At 33.7% G+C, this 26,446-nt stretch overlaps 1 protein-coding gene across 1 annotated transcript in view; it reads left to right on the top strand.

Moving 5' to 3' along the window:
- Window positions 1–26,446, top strand: part of Dmd (dystrophin) — a 1,637,847-nt gene that overhangs the window by 214,581 nt on the left and 1,396,820 nt on the right. Inside the window, exons 8-10 of the mRNA XM_035449892.1 lie at window positions 9,440–9,559; window positions 23,043–23,144; window positions 23,252–23,359. Of these exons, the coding sequence (XP_035305783.1) occupies window positions 9,440–9,559; window positions 23,043–23,144; window positions 23,252–23,359 (330 nt within the window). The remainder of the gene's footprint in view (window positions 1–9,439; window positions 9,560–23,042; window positions 23,145–23,251; window positions 23,360–26,446) is intronic.

Below are 26,446 nucleotides of genomic sequence, written 5' to 3'. Positions count from 1 at the left end.
ACCTGCTTTCTGTCTCTCATTAGAAAACAAAAATGGTCTATTTTCTTTTACGTTATTTTTCAGAACTAGCTATCAACCTTATAAAATTACATATACTAGACAGGAACTCAACCATAGAGCCACATCTCAACCCCAAAATGTTTGTTTCTTAAGGATGATTCTAGATAGGAAAAATAATGAAATGATACTTGCTTTGTTAGTAAGTCTTGACTAAAATTCTGATCTGATCTAGGACACACGTTCCTTAACTGAAAAGTATGATAAAATATTTGTAAATCTCGTTAAGTGCACTGTGAATGGTATAGACACACATGTACAATTTGTGACAGCACCTTTTGATATCTTCATTCCAGCACCACTTCATTATAAAGCATATTAGAAGCTCCATCACTGTGAAATGCCATTATGATAAGATATTTCAGTGAAACTGCTAATTATCAATTGAAAATACATTAGTTATCACCATTAAATTTAGGCAAATGGTTAACACTGGATCTTTGTGAATATTTTATTTGGTTGCAAATTAAAAAAAAAAACAAGTAAAACAAACAACAACAACAAAAACCTTCCTATTTAATCATCCTAGCTGTTCCTTTGAAGAGAGCATTTAGAGGATTATTTTGGTCACTGAATACATTGAAACATTAGAAACCATTCTGGCTAATAGTCTCTGTGTGGGGAGGTGGTATGTTTTGGTGATGCTAATAAGAAAATATATCTTAAATTAGCAGGGATTCTTTTAGGAAGGAAATGCCTTCCGTGAGTTGGAGATTTCATTAAATGTAAGGAATTTATTATTTGAAGGGATATCCCATCAAAAGGAAAAAAAAAGTCACTATAGAATTGTGCTCCATGATAGTCAGACGGGCATAGAGATTGGATTACTCAGATAGGTTTCCAAATCTTTTCAGTCTTAGATTTTTGAACATTGTCTCAATGACAGTGTCAACAAGATCCTCACAGGTCATTAGAATATGAAAGTATAAATGTAGCATGCACTATGCTCAGACTCCAGTGGATGTTCTGTGGTAAATGCTAATTAATACAAACCAAATAAGCCATTAGAAGGTCAGTCACCTATCCTTTCCTTGAAGTTAATTTCAAACATTTGGGTTGCCAAAGTTGTGAAATATCTGCAACTGATGACCTTTAAACTGATCTAGACGTTCGTGTAACAGAGAAGGTTTGGTGTAATCCCGCCAAAGGAACTGACCTTTCATTTCATTCCACTGCATCCCAGTAGCTCTGAACAAACACTCATTAATGCTTCTGGGTGCAGTGAGGAATACAGAGACCAACTGTTTCTGAGATCCTTCTCAAGCATCTCACAGTTCAGAATACCAGACATAGACAGAAAACAAGGGACTTAACATGAGGCAGAATGAAGCAAATGGTGTGGGGGTTGAAGTTAGTGATCTGTACCCAGGCAGTATCAGTTTTTCCATGGGTCATAAGGAACTACCTTGGCTTTGAAATTAAAGTATGATGAATTTGGAAACAAACCCTTAGTTTTGTGGACAATATGTCTAGTAAGAGAAATGATATCACAGGAAAGTGGGAGGCAAAAACGGCATCTTTGAAGACTATTTCAGCAAGCATGTACAGCCTGAAAAAAAAATACGAACGGGTGTAAGAAACATTTTGGAGCTCAACAGCTGAGCCAACAGGCCTAGAATTATAGAATGAGAAAAGAGCTTTAAATAACAGATTCTGAGGCTAGGCAATTGGAAGAACAGAGTTGGAAATAAGTAAGCAGGCAATAAAAAAGTTGTAGAATTTGTGAGGAGGACGAGTAAGTCAGATAGGTCTTGTGAATGCCTTAAAAATCAAATATCAATTTTAGTGCTGAGCAAGCTCTCTCGAATCTAGGGGTGATTAAAATTACCCATTCTTACTGCTGTTAAGTCCCACTTTAATTTGGATCCTTTGCCCCTGTAACTGCTTAATGAAAGTTTGATGCCTATGTAAGTAAAGATAAACAATACACTCAGGACAAAAAATTTCATTCTATAACCTGACAACCAAAGCTCACCTGTGTCTTCACTAGGCCTATCAGAATACTTAAGAAATAATGGCTTAGGGAATATTTTATTAGAACACATGTTTTAATAATTTTCAGTATTTCATTATATAAACTGTCCCTGTCATTGCTATCTTTCTGACAGGGGCAGAAGAATTTCACAACTGTAACAGGCAGTAAAATTATGTCTACCTACAAAAAGCAACTCAAAGACGAGTAGAAAACTTGTCTATAAAGTGGCTTACACAGATCTATATCATGCCTCTTGTCTTAGTTTGTCTTCTTTGTCCCCATTCCAGCTTGATTTCCCTATGCAAATACTCTCATTGATATTTTCTGTATAATCATTTTTCACAGTAATATTATCTTCATACAAATACATATGATTTAAAGTAAAAGAAACTGTTATTTTCATGTGTTCTGTATTATAATATGTTTATACTACTGTTGTAATTTCTTAAATATAGCTTAAAAGACTAGGTTTCCTATCACTATTTTAAATGCCAGATTTCAAAGACAGTTCTATTCCAGATAATGTCCTTGATTATTTTCACAATAATAATGAATGCATGTTCTTATTTTTATAGCTCATGGTCTCCTAACAAATGAAGACATATGTGTGTTTCTAGTAAGGATTACAAAATTAATGAATCATATTTTAATTGTGTGTTCTATAATTTCAGCACAGTGATAACATTTAATAACTAAAAGGTATGAACTCTTAATTAACTGTGATACCAGGAATAAATAGTTTACTCATATCGGCTATTTCCATTGCATTTGGCTTATTAATAGGATGAATATATGTATGTATTCAATACTAAAATATACATTACTTTACCTCCTTCTGGCACCATTAACCACTTTGCTGGCTGATTCTGATATATTATCTCATTTAACTACAGTATTAAGTTTGTGCTAGGGAGATTTTGACATGTAAACAAATCATTTTGAAGGGATTCTGCAAAGCAACTGGTAGATTCCAATTTTCTCTTTACCTTACAGTATTATCCAGGCTCTTTGAATCACAAAGTAAAGAGATCTCCCTCCCTATGCTTCAGATATGTTTCTGAGCAACAAGCTTAAAAAGAAGCCTGGTTTTCACCTTTATCTTTCTGCATTCAAAAAAGAAACATTCCCCCTATTCTGATGTTTCATTAAATCATGAATCCATCTGTGAACCTATTGTTTAGAGACCATGTAGAAAAGTAGACCAGAGACTTGGCAGTGCTCTAGTTGTATTGTTAATTTTTAGATGTAAAAGACAGAGATTGTATATATAGAGGCTTACAAACTTAGAGTGAACCATGATGGAAATGTATGCTGGTGATAGCTGTTTCTAGCATGCTCAGAATCAAAAAGTTTAAGGCAATAGTATGTTTCTAACCATACTGTAGCTCTTTCTGTAAATAGACCTAAAGGGACAAAAGGAATAGACTCCTAATGTTAATTGTGTTACTCTCTGAGAAGAGCAATAATAAATGCATTGATTTAATTGAGATTAATGGTGGGATTTTATGCAAAATATATGGACACATACATTAGTTGACTATAGTGAGAGAGGGAATAGCAAGAAAATTAAGAGCTTCCATTCAGTAATTATGATTTTATCTTTATGACATGTCTCTTGATGATAATATCTCAGCAAAAATAAATTAGATTTGTTAACTGAAAACTGCATTTTACTGTAAATAATATTTCTATACATTTATCAAAAGTTTCACATATTTATGTAATGCAGTCTGATCATATTCATCAATCACAATCTCCTCCTAACTCCCCCTAATGTCCACACCATGTCTTCTTCCAGCTTCTGGTCCCTTCTCTCTGTTTTTCTTGTTGATAATCCCTCACGCTTAATTAGTGCTGTCCATACAACATTCCCATGTGTGTAGGGATAGCATCGATTGGGACACATTCAACCTACCTGTGGCAACATTACCAAAGGAAAGTGACTGTGTCTCCTCAGCAGCCATTAATTGTCAGTAGTTCTTCCACCAAGGTTTGGACTTCAAGAGTGCCTGCCCTATCCATACTAAAATTTTGACAGGCTTCTTTGGGTCTTGTGCAAGTAACCATAGTATCTGTGGGTTTCTATGTGCAGTATATGTGCCATGTTAGTATTTCATAACTCCCCTTCCCACCTGCTGGTTCTTACATTCTTAATGTACTCCCAAGGCCCAAGGAACATCTTGCAAAGAGGTTGAAAGAGATGATTCATCCACAGCTGAGCACTCACAGTTACTTACACATTAATTTTAAATGATTTTGAATCTCTGAATTACTTCTGTTAGTCTTGTTTAAATAACATGCAAATTTAATGATGATTTTAGGGGGCTGGGTTATGGATAAGCAGATAAGAGCTCTTATCTGTCTATCATACAAAGACCAGAATTCATATCTCAGCACTTAAGTCAAGTGATACACACATACTTAGATCTCTGTCTTCAGCGGTCATCTACATCCTCTTTAGGTCTCTGTGTGTACCTGATATACACACATGCATCTATACACATAACAATGCACAAATGTGCACACACACACACACACACACACACACACACACACACACACCCAAACACCCTTCCTTCATAACAAGACATATGTACACACAAATACTAAAAGAAAATTTTTAAATGTTTACAGATTTTAGATCAATTATATATTTTTCCGACCCTAAAGTTTTCTGTAACTTCATTCTGTCATTTCATGAATTTCTAGAAGCATATTTATTGGACAATGAAAGGCACAGTGGTTTAGATGAGGGCAGATGTGGAAATTCAGGTAACTTCTGGGTTCTGGTGTCTTGGTTTAATAGCTTTCTTCTGAATATGCCCAAATATGGGGGTTCAGAGGTAAGTGGCTGTTAATATTTATATAGTTCATGTTGTGTTAGGCAAAATGATGATCTATTATACTTTAGTCTGTTTCTACTACACTGAATGGTTGTATAACTTTTTTCACCAATTATAAAGTTGAAGTTTAGTATAGAAAGAGATCCATGGATCAAACCTTGGAACTCTGACTTCTGATCCTGAAACTTTGACAGCTTTTGGTTATGTTTCCCCATAATGTGTTATTTTCCACTGACAATCTGAAATATATATGTGTATAATAATTCTGTTATTAAGACTTTTTTAAAATAATGGAACTCATGTTTAGATGTTGAAAATCAGTATTTCTATGGTCTTTCAAATTGGCTTGTTGAAGTTATCTTTTAGAATTCTTCTCCCAATTAATAGTGCCAAGGCTTGGCAGAAACAAACAAACAAACAAAAAACATTCTCTCACAAACAAAAGGTGAAAATAATGGCATTTAATATAAAAGTATCAAGTCCAATATGGATATTGAAGGACCAAAATGTAGGCTTTTCTAGAAGAACGTGCTAGGGAAGCTTATTTAAAATATTCAGCAAATGTACAACAATTTATGTTCCCTAAATAGATCCACTCAGGAAGATAGACAATACTTTAGGCAGTCAGGCTTAGCAAAGTGAATATTTGAGTGAAAATAAAATTGGAAATCATTACCAGATCATTTCACTCAGGGTACCTAGGGATATAGAAGCTAGTCCAGCATAGAGTTTATGAAAATGGGGAATTAGGAGTGGTTAGAAGAAAAAGAACAAAAATAAATGGGCCATTTCTCCATCATTTACAGTGAAAGCATACAATGTTGTGATTTGAATTTTAAGCAAATATGGATCCAGATTGTTGAAATAGTTAATTAATCATAAACATCTTGGGAATTTTTGTTTCTTATGTGGTTTTTATAGTTAAAAATTACATTCCTAGTTACTAATATCTGTTCCTAGAAGTTAACTAAATTTGTAAGATTCTTTGCAAGTAATATGTTTGGTAGATAGGATGCATTAACCATCTTGTTTTTTTTTTTTGCACAGAATTTTCAACTAAAATTCTGTAAACTTTTAAATTTAGTATTTAAAATTAAACATATCTTAAAAATGATTGGGGGAAGCAAATGCTACTCTATAGAGAAACATGATATATGTTGTTTTTTGATGGGTATATATGCTTGTATTTGTGACAACTTTCTGGGACTCCTGGCAATTTTCTAAAGATTATAGCAGGAGGACTGAAAGAAAGTGTACACAAAGGTAACCACTGCACTTCTGAATTCAGGTACACTGAATATGTGCTGTGACCAAAGGAAACAGTGCAAAATTCTTGAACAAGCAGGGCATCACACCTTGTTTTCATTTCTATTATATTTACCTTTTATATGGATTGATATTTACATTTAAGTAGAAGTCCAAAGCTTTTCTACCCTCAAGTACTTCCTTGTGTTCATTATTTAAGCATTGTCTCATATTCAAATTGAGAATTAATAAGGTAGCATGGGTGCAGATCACTGAAGTTTCTTTTTCCAATGATTGTTCCCAAGCTGCTTGGTAAGGTGAGAACAAAAGACTTAGTTCCATTGGTGACATTTGAAAGAAAAGCAGAATAAAGATCATCTCTGAATCATAATGTTATGATCCAGTACTAAGACATTAAAATTTGGTAAAGGACTTTAATTAGAGCATTTTTACCAAAAAAGAGAATTAGCCAGAGAGGTATAACAAAACTTTATTTTGTCAAATCTAGGGTTTTTAATGTATTTCACTGTTGCCCTTTTCTCTTGTCATCAGGAAGAAAAGATTGCTATTTGACATTAGAGAACAAATATCACTGACATTTGTATCTAATAATGGTATAGAAATTTAATTAGGAGCATGACAGATTATTAACCTGACCTGTGTGACAAAAGCATCACTTAATAAAAATATCAATAAATGGATCATAAAATAGCCAGCACATATACATGTGAATTATAAATTTTTTGATAATGACAACCACTTTTGTGATTATATAATCCAGGATTTTGACTTGTAGATAAAAGGCTTTGAATAGTCAATCTTCAATGTTCTACTCTTGGGACATGTCTGTATTTAGAAATAACTTAGCTCATATGTCAGGCTTAATGAGCACAACAACAGTAAGCTTCTTTCTGTTCTATAAATCTAACTATGAGAAATTCAATTCCATAACAAATCAATATTTAAGTAAAATTTAATTAAAATATTTATCCAAAAATTGGTTGTCAATATCAAACAGGAAGTCAGGCAAGCACTTTATTTTACCTTCAAAGATAAGTAGGAAGAATGTCATTGGATTTTTTGCTTAACATTTTGCTACTTACAAAAGTAACTTTCAAAAGTAGCACCCAAACATTGGATATTTTATAATTTTTTGTTTATTGATCATATTGGAAAGCATTGATGCTGTGATAATCATTCTTAATGATTTTGAGTGTTGAAAGCACAGAACAAGGAATTTTGTTTTGTAACTACTGAACTTACTCAGTAAAGATTGCTCAGCTTTATGAATTTGGGCCAGAGATGTTATAATATTAAAAAGGCACAGAATAGAAGAAAAGCTACTGGGCATGAGATTAAATCATATGTGGTGTCAAATCCACTGCTATGTGCTCAGTAAGCCAATATGGTTAATTATCCTTTTCAATGTTTCTTCAAATCCCTCTTGTCATTCCAGTCAAACTGGTATTCACCATTAGTTTCAATATTATGTTGTATTAATATTTTTAATATTTTTTCAAAAGAATGTAATATACATCATTGCTCAAATGATTAGAAAACAAATATCTAATTTTATAAAAAGTACACAATAAATAATCAGTTTCATACCAGAAAAATCAGTAATACATTTATTATACATAATTTATAAAGATTTGCTCTAGGAACATATTTTTTGAATCAAATAATGAGTTGCACATGTTCATTTGCTATAGTATTAAAGCAGTGACTTAATTTGTGTGTGTGTAAAATGATAAACAGTCTGGCATTATTTCCTAGTACACTTTTACTTTTGCATACATGATTATATATATATATATATATATATATATATATATATATATGTGTGTGTGTGTGTGTGTGTGTGTGTGGTGTGTGTGTACACTTATATAATTTCATGTAGAAATATAGGAAAATAATTTTCTAAAGCTATAGAAGCCAAGTTATGATATTCTTGAAAACTAATAATTATTTTAATTGTTTGAAAATTTCCTGATTGGCAAGCTGAAAATCTTAGCTTATATAACTCAAAGAAAGAGGCAGTGTGTGGAGGGATACTTGACATCATCTTCAAGGGCAACTTTGAATGTTAATGTTTCCATTTTGAGTCTCATGGAAAAATGAGTTTTATTAACCAGTGCAAGCCCTAGAATGTCAAATGCATGATGTGCAGTATACATATCACAGCAAAGTAGGAGCATAGTCATTTTATCATAAATTCCTTCACTTGAAAATGTAGCATGGAAATATAGTGAGAATTAAATACAAGTGATCTCACTATAATTTCAAATATTGAGGCTTGAAGAATTAAAGTCCTATGATTAAAGTATTCATACATTTGAAATTGTGGCTCATTCATCCAAATAAGTTCCCCAGTGTGTTTCATAACAATGGAATAATTAAGAAGTAGACTACTAGGTCCCAGTCATTATTGCTTTGTATATACAGGCAGTAAAATTGGCAGAAAATAGAAGACCATATCCCCAATATATCGTTCCCTTTTGTGTTATATAACAAAATGCTTTGAGAAGCAAACTATTTATCAAGAAGTTTTAAATTGGAACTATTCCCCATAATAGTCTACCATAGTGAGGATTTGGGGGACTGAAGCTCCAGGTAAGGATATTGGTGCCAAATGTTTATATATATATATATATATATATATATATATATATATATGAATATATGATTTGAAACATTCAGTAAGAAATCAATAGACATTAGTAAGCAAATGGTAGAACTACAGAAAACTAATAAGGATATATCTCTTCAGGCATGAGATAATTAATAATGTGAAATGTGATTTGGTGAAAATGTTTATTTGATTTGGCAACCTTTGCAAGAAAATCTTTGATGTGACAATGGACACTGAAGTTCAGGTTAACTATGTACAGAGAATCATTGTAAAACAAAATGTAAAAATATAATATTTCTAATGAAGATGAACATATTAAATAGAACATCCAGGTTTGTTGGGTCAAGAATGATTACTTTCTTTCTATGGTAATAGGAAATTTTAGTAAAGTAGAAAATACTGAGGATGTTAAAATACAAATAATTAAAACAAAGTCCTTGAAAATGTGGAGAGGATGTGAGAAGAAATGCACTCTAACTGCATCCTTCACAATGTATGACCTTCCATCATACTTTGGAGTTCAAATAAAATAGAAAATATAATTCACCAGTTGAACTAACAGAAAATTGTTTTGAAATCAATCTAGTTTTAATGAATGATTGCATTACCCCATACGTGGGAGAAATAACTTGCATGCACATGGGGAGAGATGTTTGTAATATTTACTTTTGGATTATTTTCTTTCAGGTGCTTCAAGAAGATCTAGAGCAGGAACAAGTCAGGGTCAACTCTCTAACCCACATGGTAGTAGTGGTTGATGAATCTAGTGGTGATCATGCAACAGCTGCTTTGGAAGAACGACTTAAGGTGAGATTTTTAAAGCTGAATATGCAACTTTGAAAATTGAATTCCAATTTGGAAATGTATATAGAAAATTTAGAATGTAATCTATTTTTTTTCAATTTTTTATTTGAATTATAAACAGGATTGATTTACATGACAATCCCAGTTCCCTTCTCCCACCTGTCCTCCCCTACCACCACCACCACCCCAACTAAAACCTTATCTATCACATATCATTTCTGCTCCCCTGGATGGTGAGGCCTTCCAAAGGGTGTCATCAGAGTCTATTGTATCCTTTGGAATGTGGCCTAGGCCCACCCTCCTGTGTGTTGGCGCAGCGAGTATTCCTCTATATGGAATGGACTCCCAAAGTCCACACCTATGCTAGGGATAAGTACTGAACTTCTACAGGAGGTCCCGTAGATTTCCGAGGTTTGCTCACAGAAACCCATGTTCCTGGTGTCTGGATCACTCCCATGCTGGTTTTCCAGCTATCATTCTGTGGAGCAAGAGTTCCCTGATGTTCAGGTCAGCTGATTCTGAGGGTTTCACCACCCTGGTCTGAACCCCTGTGCTCTTCCACTCGTCCTTCTCTGAATCTGGGTTCCAGTTCAGTTCGGTGATTAGTTGTGGGTGTCTGCTTCTTCTTCTACCAGATACTGAATGAAGGCTGTAGGATGGCATATAAGTCAGTCATCAATCTCATTATCAGGGGAGGGCATTTAAGGTGGCCTCTCCTCTGTTGCTTAGATTGTTAGCTGGTGCCATCTTTGTAGATCTCCAGTCATTTCCCTAGTGCCTGATTTCTCTGTAAACCAAAAATTTCTCCCTCTATTAGGATATCTCCATTCTTCTTATCATCTATTCTTCCCCTGACTCAACCTTTCTGTTCCTGCATGAATGTAATTTATTTAATAGTGGTAAAGAAATCCATTAACCTTTCAATTCCAGATAATTCTCCATTTGTGCATTCTCACTTTCATTATCTTATACTGCTTGCTCACACAAGTTTTGTTGCCTTTGAGGAAATCCACGAATTCAGAACTAATAACTTTTTTATTATACTTGAAATGTATACATTAGAGAACTATCCAAACAATACTGTTTATTTATGTTTCAAGCCTATAATCTGCCTGTGTGGGCAAAAATTAATTTGAAATTTACTAAATTATGAAGATGTGAGTACCTTTGGTGTTTTCATTTGTTTAAGCTTTCTTTCAGTATTTATTCTAATGTAAACACTGGATCTTTAAAAACTCCTGTGATAGAAGTTAGTTGGACTAGATACTCAGCCTTTTAAACTCCCTTTTCAAACCCATTTAAGGTATTTGTGATTTTGGAAATATTTGAAGTATGGTAGCAAATGCCCATAATTCTAGAACTTCAGTGGTAGAGTAATGAGGATTGGGAGTTCAAGACCAACCTCAGCTGCACAATAATCAGCTTTGGTTAAATGAGAACCTATCCCCCCCCCAAAAAAAAAAAACATGGATGCAGAGAAGGTTCAAATGTGAGAACAGATTATGCTTTAGCAGAGCTCTAGCATCCACATCACAACCCTAAACTATCTGTATCTAGATAAAAGTGCTCTGATACTTCTTATCTTGAGGGTTCTCCTACAAACACATGGTGCATAGAAATACACTCAGGCACATATACATACACAAAAAATATTAACAAAAGTGTAACGAAGTGATAATATGGATATTTCAAAGTTCTGTGGCATATGTGCATGCCCAAGTATGTGCAGATATATATGTGTGCGTATACATATGAAGCCCGAGATGGAAGGTGGGTATCCTCCTCAGCCACTCTCAACCTGTTTTTGAGGATAGGGTTTCTCTCTCAACTTGGAACTCACCAATTTTGTCAGACCGACTGGGGAACAGGCCCCAGTGATTCTCCTGGCTCTGTTCTCCAATTCTGAGTACTGGGATTACAGGTACGCATCACAGCTCTTTCCTTTTTACATTGTGCCTGGTGCTCTTCATTGCATGGGAAGCACTTTATGCACTGAGCTTTCGTTCTAGTCTTCTGCATGTAAGGTTCACTGGGCCCAAGAATGGCCTGTCCTTAATTTGTGACATATAGGGGCCACAAGTCTAATATCTCAAAGGATACTTCCATTACAAGTTTAAATGACTTTATCAGCCTAAAGTAATTCTTAACATTATCTCCAACCTAACCTATAACACAGTTTCTTAAAAGCTTATCTTTTTTGTTGTCTGTTGTGTGAATTATTTTATTCATTCCAGTGAAATGCCATACCCTTGGGTTACTACTTTAGACTGTCAATCTACAACAATGCTATGTCATTTTCTGTTATTAAGTGACAAAGGAGCAAAAAAGGTTTTAATAGATTGAATACTTTTACCACAAAGCATCACTAAGTACTTCAAATTATGTTAGTTACTCACATTGTAATAAAATTGCTGAGATCTGAAAACACTTATGTTATAATGTATGGTAATATATCATGAAATATAGAGTCTATTTTGTATTGCACATATACATACTGCTGACAAAATAAGACACTGAATTTCAAAGACCTCCATTCTTCTAATGTGAAAATGACTAATTGTTGGGAGGAAAAATCCAATACTCAACATTTCCCATACCCTTTCAGAACATATTTTTTAAAACCTATAGAGCAGAATACCTTCTGAGTGATGACTGTTTAAGAAATACAATGGAACATTTTATAAGACAAAGAATATTTCCAGATACTAGAAACACTTTAGTTTCAGCTGACCTAACATAAAGTAGCTTTATGATTATAATTATTTAAGGTGATGTCTTTGGAATAAAAGCAGCCTGAGAATAGTCCATAGAACTCATAAATGAAAAAACTAGGTTACACTTCATATAAGGAAAATTGGGAGTACTGTGGTTTAATGTAGTCATTTAGAAAGCTATTTTCTGAGGCTGGAGAGATGATCCAGAGTTTAAAACTGATTGACTCTCAATTATGTGAATGGGAGTTTTGATCCCAGCACCCACATAAAGCATGCCTGTAACCCAGCTCCATGAGTGTACAAGAGAGAGGAGAATCACTAGGGTTTGCTGGCCTTCAGTCAAGTGTTGGAGCCCCAATTATAGAAAGAAATTCTGCCTTAATGTTGTAGATAAGAGTGAAAGAGAAGAAAACCCCATACCCTCTTTTGACCTCTGTACACTCACACTGACACATAAACAAATACACATGCTTAAGTAATGCAAGAAAGAAAGATATTTGAATTTATTATTTTCTATTTTTATTTTATTAGTCCAGAGAGTGCTACAAAAATAGATGTGCATGTCTTATGTATCTTTTATTTGCATAAACATAATGTACACTTACTTGCCTGTGATTGCCTTTTCCATTAAGTAACCGTTGGCCACTATCTTCCAGAACTCTGATAAAGTTCTCTTCCTTCTTTAAGTCATAATTTTGACTCTGTATCCCATAGCCTTATTTCAATTTTGGGTACTCTAGACTATTATGTAAAAGAACAGTGCTAGGTGGAATTAAGTGGAGTGAAGCATAACTTTGTAAAATGTTTCAACTCTATTAAACAATGGCAATCTTAATATTTTATTTGCTAGTTTTGAGGTATGATGACTTGTGTATGTGGATGTGTGTGTGTGTGTGTGTGTGTGTGTGTGTGTGTGTGTGTGTGTGTGTGATGTATAAAGACAAAATAAAGGTGATGAATATTTTCCACTCATTAAAAATTTATCATCTCTATCAACAAATTTTAAAATCCTACATTCAAGTAGCTTACAGTATATGACAAAATATTGAAAACTGTAGCCATTTGTTGTGCTATGGTAGAACATTAATATATTTATTCCTCAATTTTTTTTGTTATCCAACCTGTTTTATCTCCCTCTTGCCTTATTCTTCTCATACTCTGTTGACCACAGATCTAATCAGTGATTTTATAAAATCAACTTCATAATTTTTAATATGAGTGACAACTTGCAATACCATTCTTTCTTTGCATGGCTCATTTTACTTAAATTACTATTATTACACTAGGACATTCTTAGATTGAAAAAGGAGGTCTAGGAAGTAGCAAGCTGTTTGTTGGAAATATTGAATTCAAACAGAAATGCTATGTGTTTAAGTTTTTTTAAAGAATTTCTTTTCTGAGTGTTCCCTCCAGTGTGCCTTCTGCCAAAAAATTACACAACTAGAACACATGTACATACACAGTATTTTTCCAACTTTATCAAATAGAAGCATAATTTTCTGTCATTCTACATGTAAGTTTAGTTTAAAAAGCATGATGTTTAAATATGATTTGAAGAAGGAAATACCATGAAAGTATTGACAGTATGTAAAGAAGTTGCACAAAGGTATTTTCCAACTAATTTTACAAGTACCAGAGGAAACAGTGTTAATGCAGAATTACAAAAGAAAAAAAATTCCCAGAATTTAATGACATAAATTGTACTTGTTATTGTTAGGTATAATTTTAACAAATGAAATATGTAGGCATTATGAAGATTACAGAAGAAATCTGTCATAACTTACATAATGTTAAATGTTAAAAGAAATGAATTGAGGAGGATATTTGGAAGAAAAAACTATATTAAACATATTTGTTTGGAAAGACCACACTATCCTTTCTTCTATCAAGGATAATGAGTGACGTACATAACTCTAAGTATTTCTAACATTTTTGAATGACAACATTCAGTATTTTTCTTTCTGAACTTGATTCATTTATTATTATTACTATACCAGAAAGTGTATATATACACATGTGTATACATATACATCACATTCACTCACACACACACACACAAAGAACACATTTGCATGTGTGCATGTGTGGGAGGAGGTGTGGCCTGACCATAAAGATAGTGCAGTAGTCACCAGGATATTAATTAACCACAACTTCTCAAATTACATGTAACATCTCCTATAATGATGGGTTCTATTGACTGAGAAGCAATCCTCGATATAAAGGCATGGGGAGGAAGAGTCTGGGATAAACATAAGAGTCTGGGGACCAGTTGTGGCCCTGGCCCAAGAGACAGCACATAGGTCACCATATGTTAACCACATCCATTTCAAGCCTTATGGGTGGAAAACAGATTTTACATCTATTTCTCTAAAGAGACAAACCTGTGTGCTTAACATCCCTGATTTCACTCATGCTTATCTGTGAGTGCAAGAACATGAAACATGAAATAGGTTAGAGATAATTCTCTAAATTGTTAAACTCAGTATAACTAAACAATAAAAATTATTTGTGACATTGTGCATGAAAAAAATTGTCTCTTTTCTCTTTCTATTTTTTAAAATAAAAGAAACCTTGATTACTAAAAGACAATTTAAGTGTGATACCAGAAATACATAAACTGGATGGTACATGAAATAGTAATTGTAATTACTATCACTTTTCTGTGCTTATTGTTTTGAAATAATTTTATATATTTTGTAGGAAATGTAAGTCTTGTATAAAATATGAAAAAAATCAATACATAATGAAGTTAAGTTTATGATCATTTTGCATGTAAATGAGAGAACTAAGGTTGGTACCCAGATGTGTGTAAGATCTCCATTTGGATACAATCTCACAATTTCATAGAATAAAACTGCTATTTGACCTTAAGAAAATTTTTCACTCTGCCTCAAAAATATCTAATAGAGCCAAGTGATGATGGCACATGCCTTTATCCCCACTGCTTAGGAGGCTGAGGCAGGCAGATTACTGTGAATTTGAGGCCAGCCTGGGCTGCAGAGTGAGTCCCAGGACAGCCAGGGTTAAATAGAGAAACCCTGTCTAAAAAAAAAAAAAAAAAAAAAAAAAAAAAAAAAAAAAAATTTGCAACTTTTCACAATTCTGAGTTACCCATTGGCAAAATGGGATAAGGAAACCCATTAGAACAGTCATGTACTTTCCTCAACTTAAATCATTAATGCATATTTAATATTGGTATATACAGGTGGTAGGCAGATTCTACACAATAGAGCATATAAACATAGCACCTATACACTCTGGAAATTCTTAAAAAAATATTTGAATATTTTCCTCTCCTAAATCAATACTGCCTCATAGGGAAGTCACTGTTTGGGGCACTTGGAGTGTGATTGGTGTATATGTGGAACTAGAGAGTAAATTCAATTCCTTTACATTTAAATATGAAAGTGATAACTTATTCAGTTGTAAACAAATTCTTTTGGATAGATTGGATATCTGGAAGTATTTTTCAATGCAGCTTTTATGAACTCTTAATACATTTCAAATCTTTCTCATGAAAACTGAACATAAATATAAGAAGTTTGGTAAGGAGAAAATCCATGCTAGCTTACAAATGATTTCATGGATATGTAACTTATGGTAATTTCTTTTGATATCCATATGCTACATTTAGTTGAGAAAACAGTTTTTAGATTTTTAGAGCTCACCTCAGTCTTGGTTTTATGACATTTTAGTTGACTGATAAAATGCTATGTTCAATTTACTAACTGAACTTGAGGAGAATAATAATTCTCACCATATGAAGTTACAGGAGAAATATAACCAAATATACTGTAACAATAATACTTTTGTTGGTAATAGTCCTAATTCAAATATAGTCTAAATAGAATTGTGGTGTTTTGTCTCCAGAAAATACCTAATCTTCATGCTGTGACATTAACAAATAGTTTTCCCTGTAATTCCCAGAAAAGTGCACACATATTTGGAGCTAGAAAGATTTCACAAAGTTGGTTTGGTCTAATGCTAGTTCCCCAGCATTGCTACTAGGGTCTTCATGCTCTCACTAGGTCAGATCAACTGTTTCTGTGGGTTTCTCCAGCACAGTCTTGGCTCATTTGCTCATCCATCCTCCCTATCAGCAGCTGGATTCCAGGACTATGGCTCAGTGTTTAGCTGTGTGTGCCTGTTTCTGCTTCGATCAGCTAATGGGGGAAGACTCCAGGAATGGCAACCAAGGTTGTCCTCAATCTCATTATAGGGGAAAGGCATCAAAGGCAGCCTCTCCACCACTGGCTAGATTCTTAGTTGGGGTCATACCTGTGGATCCCCTAGCATTTCCCCTGTGCCATACCTCTCCCCAAACCTGTACTTGCTCCCTCTATCAAGGGATTTGATATGTCTACAACTGTAGATTAGCACAAATTTGAAGCTATATCTTTTATGTTGAATGTTCTGTTGAGTGAACAGATTCATGAAAGAGGCAAATGGACATGAAGTCAAATTCCAGATACCTAGTACAGTGACCTCAATGTTCCTAGACTAACTAAATAAGATACCAATGTCTTCATCTGTATTCTATATCCCTGAGAGTAACCTTAAAACTTTTTTACATATATAGGCAACTGCTAGCACAAGATCATTTAAAGAGAGCTGAGATAATAATTCTTATGAGAAACTTCCAGTGAGTGTTTCTTGATACTTCCATCTGTGTTTTTCTACCCTAGATCATATTTTAAGGAAGGTATAAGATTGGCATTTTAAATATTTGCCTTCAGTTAACAGTACTTAAAAACTTCAAATTTGAGAAAAAAATCAGAAAAATTGACAAAACATTATTCAGGGAGACTGTCATATTTCTTGCTTCATAATGGGTTTTGTTCTTTCTTTCAATAAGTTACTTGATATGATTACTATTTTACCACTGGTGACATGCAGTTGCTTATATTTGTAAATGCATGGTTACTGATAAAGTGAAAACTCAAATTCAAGAAAAAGGTTAGTTTTCCAAGGCCCATTACATACACAATTCATTTAGCTGGGGGTATTATCGAGTCTTCAAGTGAAATAAAAGAAGTCAGGCTCCTTGCTGCCTCCCTCTGGTATGAAGCCCACTCCTTTGTGACTGCTCCACTGTGTGGTTCATGGAATATGACTGTGTCTTCTTTAGTAGGCATATTCCTGGTATCGATTTACTTCTTACTGCCACACACATCAGGCACATTTGAGCAATTTCATTCTATCACAGACAGCCTTAATTTCAACTATTGTGGTGCTTAAATTTGACCTCCAAGGATTGCCAAATTCATGTCCATTTCACTTATCCAAATGCTCTTTTGGTGGCCATTTTTTTTCACATGAACTTTGAAAAAGCAACTCAACCAAACAAAGGGATCCAGACAACAAAAGTTCTTGATTTGGATAACAATGTAAGATGTGAATAAAATGAGAGAGGGAAAATCCTTCCAAATGTGAATTTGGGCATAACTAGCAGTGGAGCTATGATTTAGTCCATGAAAATGTGTTAGAGTCAGGAAGCTGACATTTAATCTTACTGTGGCTGAGGCTAAATGAGAATATAAATAGAACTTAATTTCTTTTTCTCATTTCATAAGATGTTATGATTCAATGCTTTTGCATTTACGTTTAATGTTTATAACGTTTATCTAGCACCACAGATAAATGCATTATTGCTGAAACCTTAAGGGATTCTTATATTTAAAGGGGACATTAGAGAAAAACTGAGAAAAATTGCATCATTTTCCTCTACAGACTATTTCATTTCTTATGAAGTTGTTATTTAAAAATTATTTAGCTACCTGTTCATCATACAAGTTGATCAAACTTTTATATTTGCTTAATAAACTTGTTGTAGTCATTCAATCAATGACAGAAATATGTGATTTTAATATATTCTAAAGATGACTGATAATATTCCCATTGTTTAGATGCAACATGAGAATTTTATGAAAGTCAATATTTTAAAGTAATACAAGATAAATCTATAAAAATTTCAGCAATCACCATATATCTCTGTATACTTGTATATATACTGTTACAGAAAGCTATTTTGAATATATATAATACAAAATATTTCTACTTTCCTTACCACTTACATAAATATTAATAAATATTACACTGAACCATTAACACATATTGCAACACAAAATACTTTGAGTCAATTTATAGATCATTATCAAAAATAAGACATATTTAAGCAATGGAATGTGCTAATAAAAGTATTTAAATAATATAATTCAAGATAAAACATCTTTTTATAATGTATTCTAATTACATTCCAAGGACGAAAGAGTAAAATGGGTAACACTAGGGAACTCATAAGATTTGAAGCAAAAGCAATTCTAAGCAAAGTCTAATAATTTGTGATGCTATCATACAATTTTGAAGGTGAGACATTATACAGTCCATAATACTGTTTCATAGTTATCAGTTTCTTGAACAAGTGTTTAAATGATTAAGTCACACATTTCTTGTACAATAATCCGTATATCTCATGAATGATTTGTATTAGTGAGAAATCCATAATAGAAAAATATCCCAGAGGCTATTTTAATGTAGTTAGTGTGTTTCCTTATTGTTCATTATGCAAGAAATCTAAGATCAAGAATAATGGAGAGTCTTATAAGTCTGAATTTCAGGAGACAGCCATCTCCTTATCTCTTTATATAGTCTCTCTTCTATGTATACATGCCTGATCTTTCTTTGCAGAATTCCTTTTCTAAGGGCACAAGTAATAACTATTTAGAGTCCACCCATGTAAATCAATTTTCAATTAATTTATGCTTTCAATAAACTCTTGAAAATAGTGATATATCTTAGGGTAAATGTAGGATATAATATTTCAACAAAATATTGGATGAATAATTCAGTGTATCTCTTCATTGTTTAGTGCATTATGATTTCAATAAAATGAATAAATTCATGAATGGTGAATAAATAAACTGGACAATCTGTGGGGCCACAGGTACAGGATCAGTATTTACCCCTGGTACACAAATGAACTTTGGGAGCCTTCTCCTCATAGAAGGATACTCTCTCAGCCTAGACCCTACTCCAAATGATATGACAGATTTTAAAGATTCCTCAAGGAAGGCCTCACCCTCCTTGGGGAGCAGAAAGGAGTTGGAAAAGGGGGGTCAGTGGGGGCAGGGGAGGAGGGGAGGGAGAGGGAACTGTGATTGAGATATAAAAGATGCTTGTTTCTAATTTAAATTAAAAAATAAAATGAATATGATTAAAATAATTATTATTATTTCAAACAGCTATAAATTTTAGAAAACCCCCAAGACATTTCTGTAATAATTCATTGGTTAAAGTAGTTGCTGTAACTGATTTAATTTGGTATATTTTCTATGGTTGTGTTGCATTGATATTTTCAGTTATACAGTTTCTATAATCAACACATGTAACTCAAAGGGAGTTGACTAGCAATGAAACTATAAATCTAAGAAAATAAGTTACATCATGATGGTGGCAATAAAATTTTTATTGCCATTTTGCAGAAAATTTGAAAACTCACTTCCTCCTGAACTGCTATAATAATATAATAAATGGTTTACTGTTTACTGCTACATCATTAATGGAAGGCCTGGAGAGAGATGGATCAGCTGTGAAAGGCTAGGCTCACAACCAAAAATATAAGAAATAACAGTAGATGAAACTATTTTTAAAGTATTTGGATCTTCAACCCACTTACCCATATATAAAAAGATTCTCATGGCATTATATATGTTTGCAATATTTGATTCAAACATCAATATTTTATAAATTTTAAAAATAAGAAACAATCTTATTTTGCATATCAATCCCTGTTCCCTCTTCCTCCCATATCTCCCCTCCAACCCCCCCAACCCATCTCCCATCCACTCTTTGGAGAGGGTAAGGCCTTCCATGGGGGAATCAGAAAAATCTGTTAAATCATTTGGGGCAGGTCCTAGGCCCTCCCCCGTATATCAAGTCTTTGAGAGTATCCCTCCATGGGAAATGGGATCCCAAAGTCCATTCATGCACAAGGGATACATCCTGGTTCCACTGTCAGATGCCCCATATACTGTCCAGTGCTCCTAGATGACACCCACATTCAGGGGTCCTGCTTTGGTCCTATATTGGTTCCTCATCTGTCAGATTGGGGTCCATGAGATCCCACTTGCTAAGTCAAGCTGTTTTTGTGGGTTTTCCCAGCATGGTCTTGACTACTTTGTTCATCACTTGTCCCTCCCTGAAACTGGATTCCAGGGGTTTATCTCAGTGTAGCTATGGATCTCTGCTTCTGCTTCTGTCAGCTACTGGATGAAGGCTCTAGGATGGCCTTAAGGTAGTCATCATTCTCATTATAGGGGAAGGGCATTTAAGGTAGCCTCTCCACTATTGCTAAGGTTCCTAGTTGGGGTCATCCTTGTGGATCTCTGTACAATTCCCTAGTGACAGATTTCTCTTTAAAACTATGTTGGTTCTTTCTATTTGTGTGTCTCTTTACTTACTCTCCTCTATTCCTCTCCCAGCTCAATCTTCCTGATCCCTCATGTTCTCCTCCTCCTCCTTTTCTCACCCCCTCTTTCTCCTCTCCCTCCCCCATGTTCTCAATTGATTCAGGAGCTCTTGTCCCTTTCTGCTTCACTGGGGGAATGTGCATGTCTCTCTTACCATCCTCCTTGTTTCCTAGCTTCTCTGAAGTTTTGAGTTGTAGGCTGGTAATCCATTTCTCTGTGTCTAATATATTAGTGAGTATATACCATGCTTGTCTTTCTGTGACTGGATTACATCACTTAGGACACTTAGGATGGTTTCTTCTAGTTCCATCCATTTGCCTGCAAATTTCAAGATTCCATTGTTTTTTCCACTTAGTAGTACTCCCTTGTGTAAATGTACCATATTTTCTGTATCCCTTCTTCAGTTGAGGGACATCTAGGCTGCTTACAGGTTCTGGATAATACAAATAATGCTGCCATGAACATAGTTGAACATATGTCCTTGTATGAATGTGCATTCTTGAGGTATATGCCTAAGAGTGGAATTGATGGATCTTGTGGTAGACTGATTCCCATTTTCCTGAGGAACCACCATACTGATTTCCAAAGTGGCTGTACAACTTGGCACCCCCACCAGCAATGGAGAAGCATCCTTATCTATCACCATGCACACAACCTAAGTCCAAATGGATAAAAGACCTCAACATAAATCCAGCCACACTGAATCTCTTAAAAGAGAAAATGGTATATTCCCTTGAATGAATTGGCACATGAGAACCAAAGAATGGGAAAAGATCTTCACCAACCCCACATCTGACAGAGAGCTGATTTCCAAAATAAAGAAAGAACTCAAGAATCTAGTCACCAAAACGCCAAATAATTCTATTAAAAAGTGGGGTAAAGAACTAAACCAAGAATTCTCAATAAATGAATCTAAAATGGCAGAAAGTCACTTAAAAAATTGCTCAAAATCCTTAGCCCTCAGGGAAATGCAAATCTAAATAGATCTGAGATATCATATTACACCTGTCATAATGGCTAAAATCCAAACACCAATGACAGTTTATGCTGGAGAAGATATGGAGATCGGAGAAAACTTCTCCATTGCTGGTGGGAGTGCAAACTTGTACAGCCACTTTGCAAATATCAATATTTTTAAAGTGAGTAAATTGATACAGAAAATGTACAAATTGTGATATTATTTCAAAATATGGAATGCTTTAGAATGAAAGAAGCAAGAATGTGTAAAATAATCAAAGAACACATTGTATAACTATTTATGAGGTAATCAGGAAATACTTTAATATATATATATATATATAATATATATATAATATATATATAGTGATACATATATTAGTTGAAATGTTTCAAAATAGGAATTATACTTTTCTTTACTCTGATTATATAAAATATAATAGATATAGTGATATATCTTCCTTTAGTATTATAATAGCTATAAGAAATATTATTTATATGAAAAAGAGTAAAAAGTTAAAAACTTGAGGCTCTGAAGTCCTTAAAGTAAATGATACATTTTATAACATAAAACTCATTATACTATTTATTCTCCAATTCAAAAATATTGCCAATGATTTTGCTGTATGTTACATATTAAAATAATGTACATACATAGGCAAAGGAACATGATAAATATATGGCAGTTATTTCTCAGGGATCAGCAGTATTTTCTCACTGTTTTAATTTAACAGTCAGAAGATTTGATACTTTTCTTATAATAAAGAATTTTATTATAACCAAAATAATATAAGCAATCAATGCATGAAGAAATTAAAGTGACTACAAATTTTCTTTAGACAGCTCTAATTACTGATACATTATTAAAATAAAACTTTTTATTTTTCTTTGTATCTTTAGAGCATTATTATCAGATCTAAAGGAGATACTATTTTAGATATTCTCATTGGAAAATCTTTCCTGCCTTTTTATATTGACACATACGAGTTTTACATCTATATGCGGGTACTGTAATATTTTGGTACGCTTTATATTGTGAATTGATCCTTTATAATTCTCTTCTTTAATCTTTTCCACTTTGCACTTATAGAGACATTCAAAAATGCTTAGATAACTACGTTAGATTGCATTCAAATATCTCTGCTTTTGAATGAAAGGTGGAAGAAAGAGTGAACTAATCTGAAAGTATACAAAGGGCATATTGCTTACCTAATTATGAACAGAAACAGGAAAGCTATTCTTTATAGGGGATTCTAAATAGGATACTTTGGGAAAGCATTCTTGCCATTTTAAATGAGATTGTGTTGCAATTGCTTGATAATGTGATTGATTTCCCCCCATCTTCAGGTATTGGGAGATCGATGGGCAAATATCTGCAGGTGGACTGAAGAGCGCTGGGTTCTTTTACAAGACATTCTTCTAAAATGGCAGCATTTTACCGAAGAACAGGTGCGTTTTAGTAGGAGGCAATTGGGGCTGTCATCAAACTGAAGAGGTTAAATTGGACAAGTAACAATAGTATCTATTTTCAAGAATTCTTCTCTGATCCCTTTCAGTGCCGTTTTAGTACATGGCTTTCAGAAAAAGAAGATGCAATGAAGAAGATTCAAACAAGTGGCTTTAAGGATCAAAATGAAATGGTATCAAGTCTTCAAAAAATATCTGTAGGTATATTTTGCTTTCAATTGTTTTAAAAACTCAATATTATCATTTTGAGCATTATCTATTCTATCTTGTCTTAAACCACATAGTCATTGTTTGTGCTTAGTTTATACACTACTCAAAGTTGTCGTTTGTACTTTTGCTAATCAAACTTGAAAAATTTATAGGTATACCTTAATATTATTTTAAGCAAAATAGTTTTTACAGGCATAATCAGAGTAAAAATTCAGTTAAATGAAAAGTACCACTATGAATCATTATTTAATTTCCATATATATTTTAAACAACATATTTTAAAAGTGATAGACTTAAATGTAATTCTCAGAGTGATACATGAAAAGAACACATCGTATTTACCAACTATCTATGGGGTCGACCATTGATTTGACTAACGAAATTTAAACATTGTAGGATAGTACACCATCTTTTCAGGTAGGAGACTGGATTCAAGGTTAGGTGGCCTAATATCATGAAGGGCAAAATATCTGAATGAAAAGAATGGTAATTTAGATTCACATATGTTAAGATGAAATGGCACATTTATGTGAAAACACCTACTTGCAAAGAATGCACCAAACTCTCAGAAATTGATACCTAACTAGATAATTCATTAAGTACATGCTACATAGAGACTGGGTGGTGTGAAATCATAAATAAAAGGCAGAAATTCAGGGAATGTGTAAAATTGAGTTAAGGATAGAGGACAAAGAAATCTTAATAAGTGGATTGAACTCGTAGAATTCAAGAATGTAAGGAGAAGAGAGAAAATGACATTATAAGAGTCAGGGGAAGTCTGTGGATATAGCTCATTTTGTTGAGTTCTTGCCTAACGTGCAGAAATCCTTCTGTTAGATTCATATCACCATATAAACTTAGCCTGGTGATACACAGTTGTAGTGCCACCCCTTGAGAGATAGAGGCAAGGGGAACCAGTATCTCAAGCTTATCCTTCACAGTCTAGTGAGAGATCCAGGCCAGACTTGGATACATGAGACCCTTTTTTTTCCAAAAGAACATGAGGAAAATAAACATTATAAAGAAGAAAAGCATAGTGTGCATTGCCATTTGTCAAAAAGACAGAAGAGTCTATTGAGGAAAGATTATACCTTTTCTGGAGGAAAGGAGGCATGGCCTCCATATCCCTCAAAAGGAAATTTATGAAAGCCATTCTTTTGAAACAAAAGACGGATCCTTTGAGTCAAAAAATAATGGTGACAACTAATTATGATAATTTAACCATGCATTTTGATAAAAAGAAGAGTATAGAGGAATGCTGCTTCCTGGTTTTCTCCCAGGCTCAAGTAAAATCACCTTTATTACAGCACCAAGGACCACACACCCAGTAGTGGGACTGCCCACAACAATTATCAGTCAAGAAAATGTTTCACAGAAATGTTTCCAGGAAATCCTGATGGAATCACCTCCTCAATTGAGGTTCTCTCTTCCCATGCAATGTGTAGGTTTGTGGCAAGTTGATAAACCCTGTAAATATTGTGCTCAGTTTGTTTTAATGTCATGCACTTAGCATTCAGAATGGTGAATCATACGTATTAATCGTTCAATAAATAGTCACTATATATTACCAGTCAGAGAAATGCATATAAGGAAGAAAGAGTATAGGTCACTGAATTTAGAACATTGAAAATATGAGAGTTGATTGTCCTTAGAGTTACTATTACTATATTGCAAATAACTTGAATTTTTAAAGATATGAGAATTTTATATTATCTTCGTGGGTTTTGTATACCATTGTCACTGAGATTCTACAAAATAGAATGATTCATCTCTGTTTCTCAATATTTAGACTCTCAGTATCTAACTGAGTAAGATCTAGAACAACCTGAAAGTGTTCTTTCATTACTACCTTCTGGTACCTCAGCTAGGATGCTTTGAAATCTGTGGTTTCTGAATAAATCCCTTTGCCATTATTGTGCTTGCTGTCATCATAGCACAAGTGCTTTCCATAGTCAGAGTTAACACAAGAGTATTTCTGCAACTGAGACTTAATCTAAAACTTTATTTAGCATTGTTGTTTTTCTACTTGATTGAAGAAGTCATAAATCTTCTGAGATCTTATGGAAAGCAAATAGATTTCATCTCTTTATGAAGAAGCATTAATGTCAAATGATAGCAGAGTATCCGAGACAGTTTTATTTGACAGTCATAACCAAAATGTATTATATATCAGAATATTATAAATTTATTTTGTGTAATAATAGATATCAATTCTAATGCCTAGTGCTAGTTAATTGCTATACCTCTGATTAGGGTTACCAATCAATAAAATTATTAGGTAGCAACAGAGTGACAAAGTCCAAATAACAAAAAGCTAGTCTATCCTCAATTGAATCAAATGTTGAAAGTTCTTTGGATAGGCTACTTAGTTTATTTTAGAGGAGGTAATTAAGGTCTAGGAAAAAGTAGTCATGACATATAGTAGGTGTTATATAACATTAGTAGCTGAGTGGAAATGAGTACTAAGCCATCTAGAATCAGGTTGAGGCCTCTCAAGCTATTTCCAGACTACAATAGTTTAATTTATTAGAAACAAAGTGGCTGTGATGCCAAATTGTCATTTCCAACAATCATGGGCTGCTATGTTGCATTTTGTGAATAAAAGCTTTTCCCAGACTCAGAACCATAAAAATTCTGTCCTAGTGAAGCCTCAATAATTTCTCAGTGTGATTAAAATTCATATTATGTTACCTTACCTATGAACAAAGTGAAAATATGTTTTGTATAAGTCTTAACATTTGATAGTTTAAGCCAATTAACAAAACCTGACAGGTGGTCCAGAATTGAAGGTAAAATTCCCCTGCTGACTCAGACAGTGAATAAGAATTTAATGTTCATTAAAATATGTCACAACCTGAGACCCAAAACAGGTGCCATCTGTTACCAGTTCATACTACATGCTTAGGAATAGATTCAGTGTTCCAAAATTCTTTTTTTCTTCACAATCAGTGTAATTTCTTTTGAAATATTATCAATAATAACCAGTGTAATTTTGAATACTTTTTGTTATGGTTGTTATCTGGGAAGTGTGGTAATTTTTTCTTCCAGAATTGTGATATATAAAAATAAAACTA

Source organism: Cricetulus griseus, chromosome X, assembly GCF_003668045.3.
Source record: "Cricetulus griseus strain 17A/GY chromosome X, alternate assembly CriGri-PICRH-1.0, whole genome shotgun sequence".
NCBI classification, from domain to species: Eukaryota; Metazoa; Chordata; class Mammalia; order Rodentia; family Cricetidae; genus Cricetulus; species Cricetulus griseus.
This window is presented reverse-complemented; position numbering and strand designations above follow the sequence as displayed.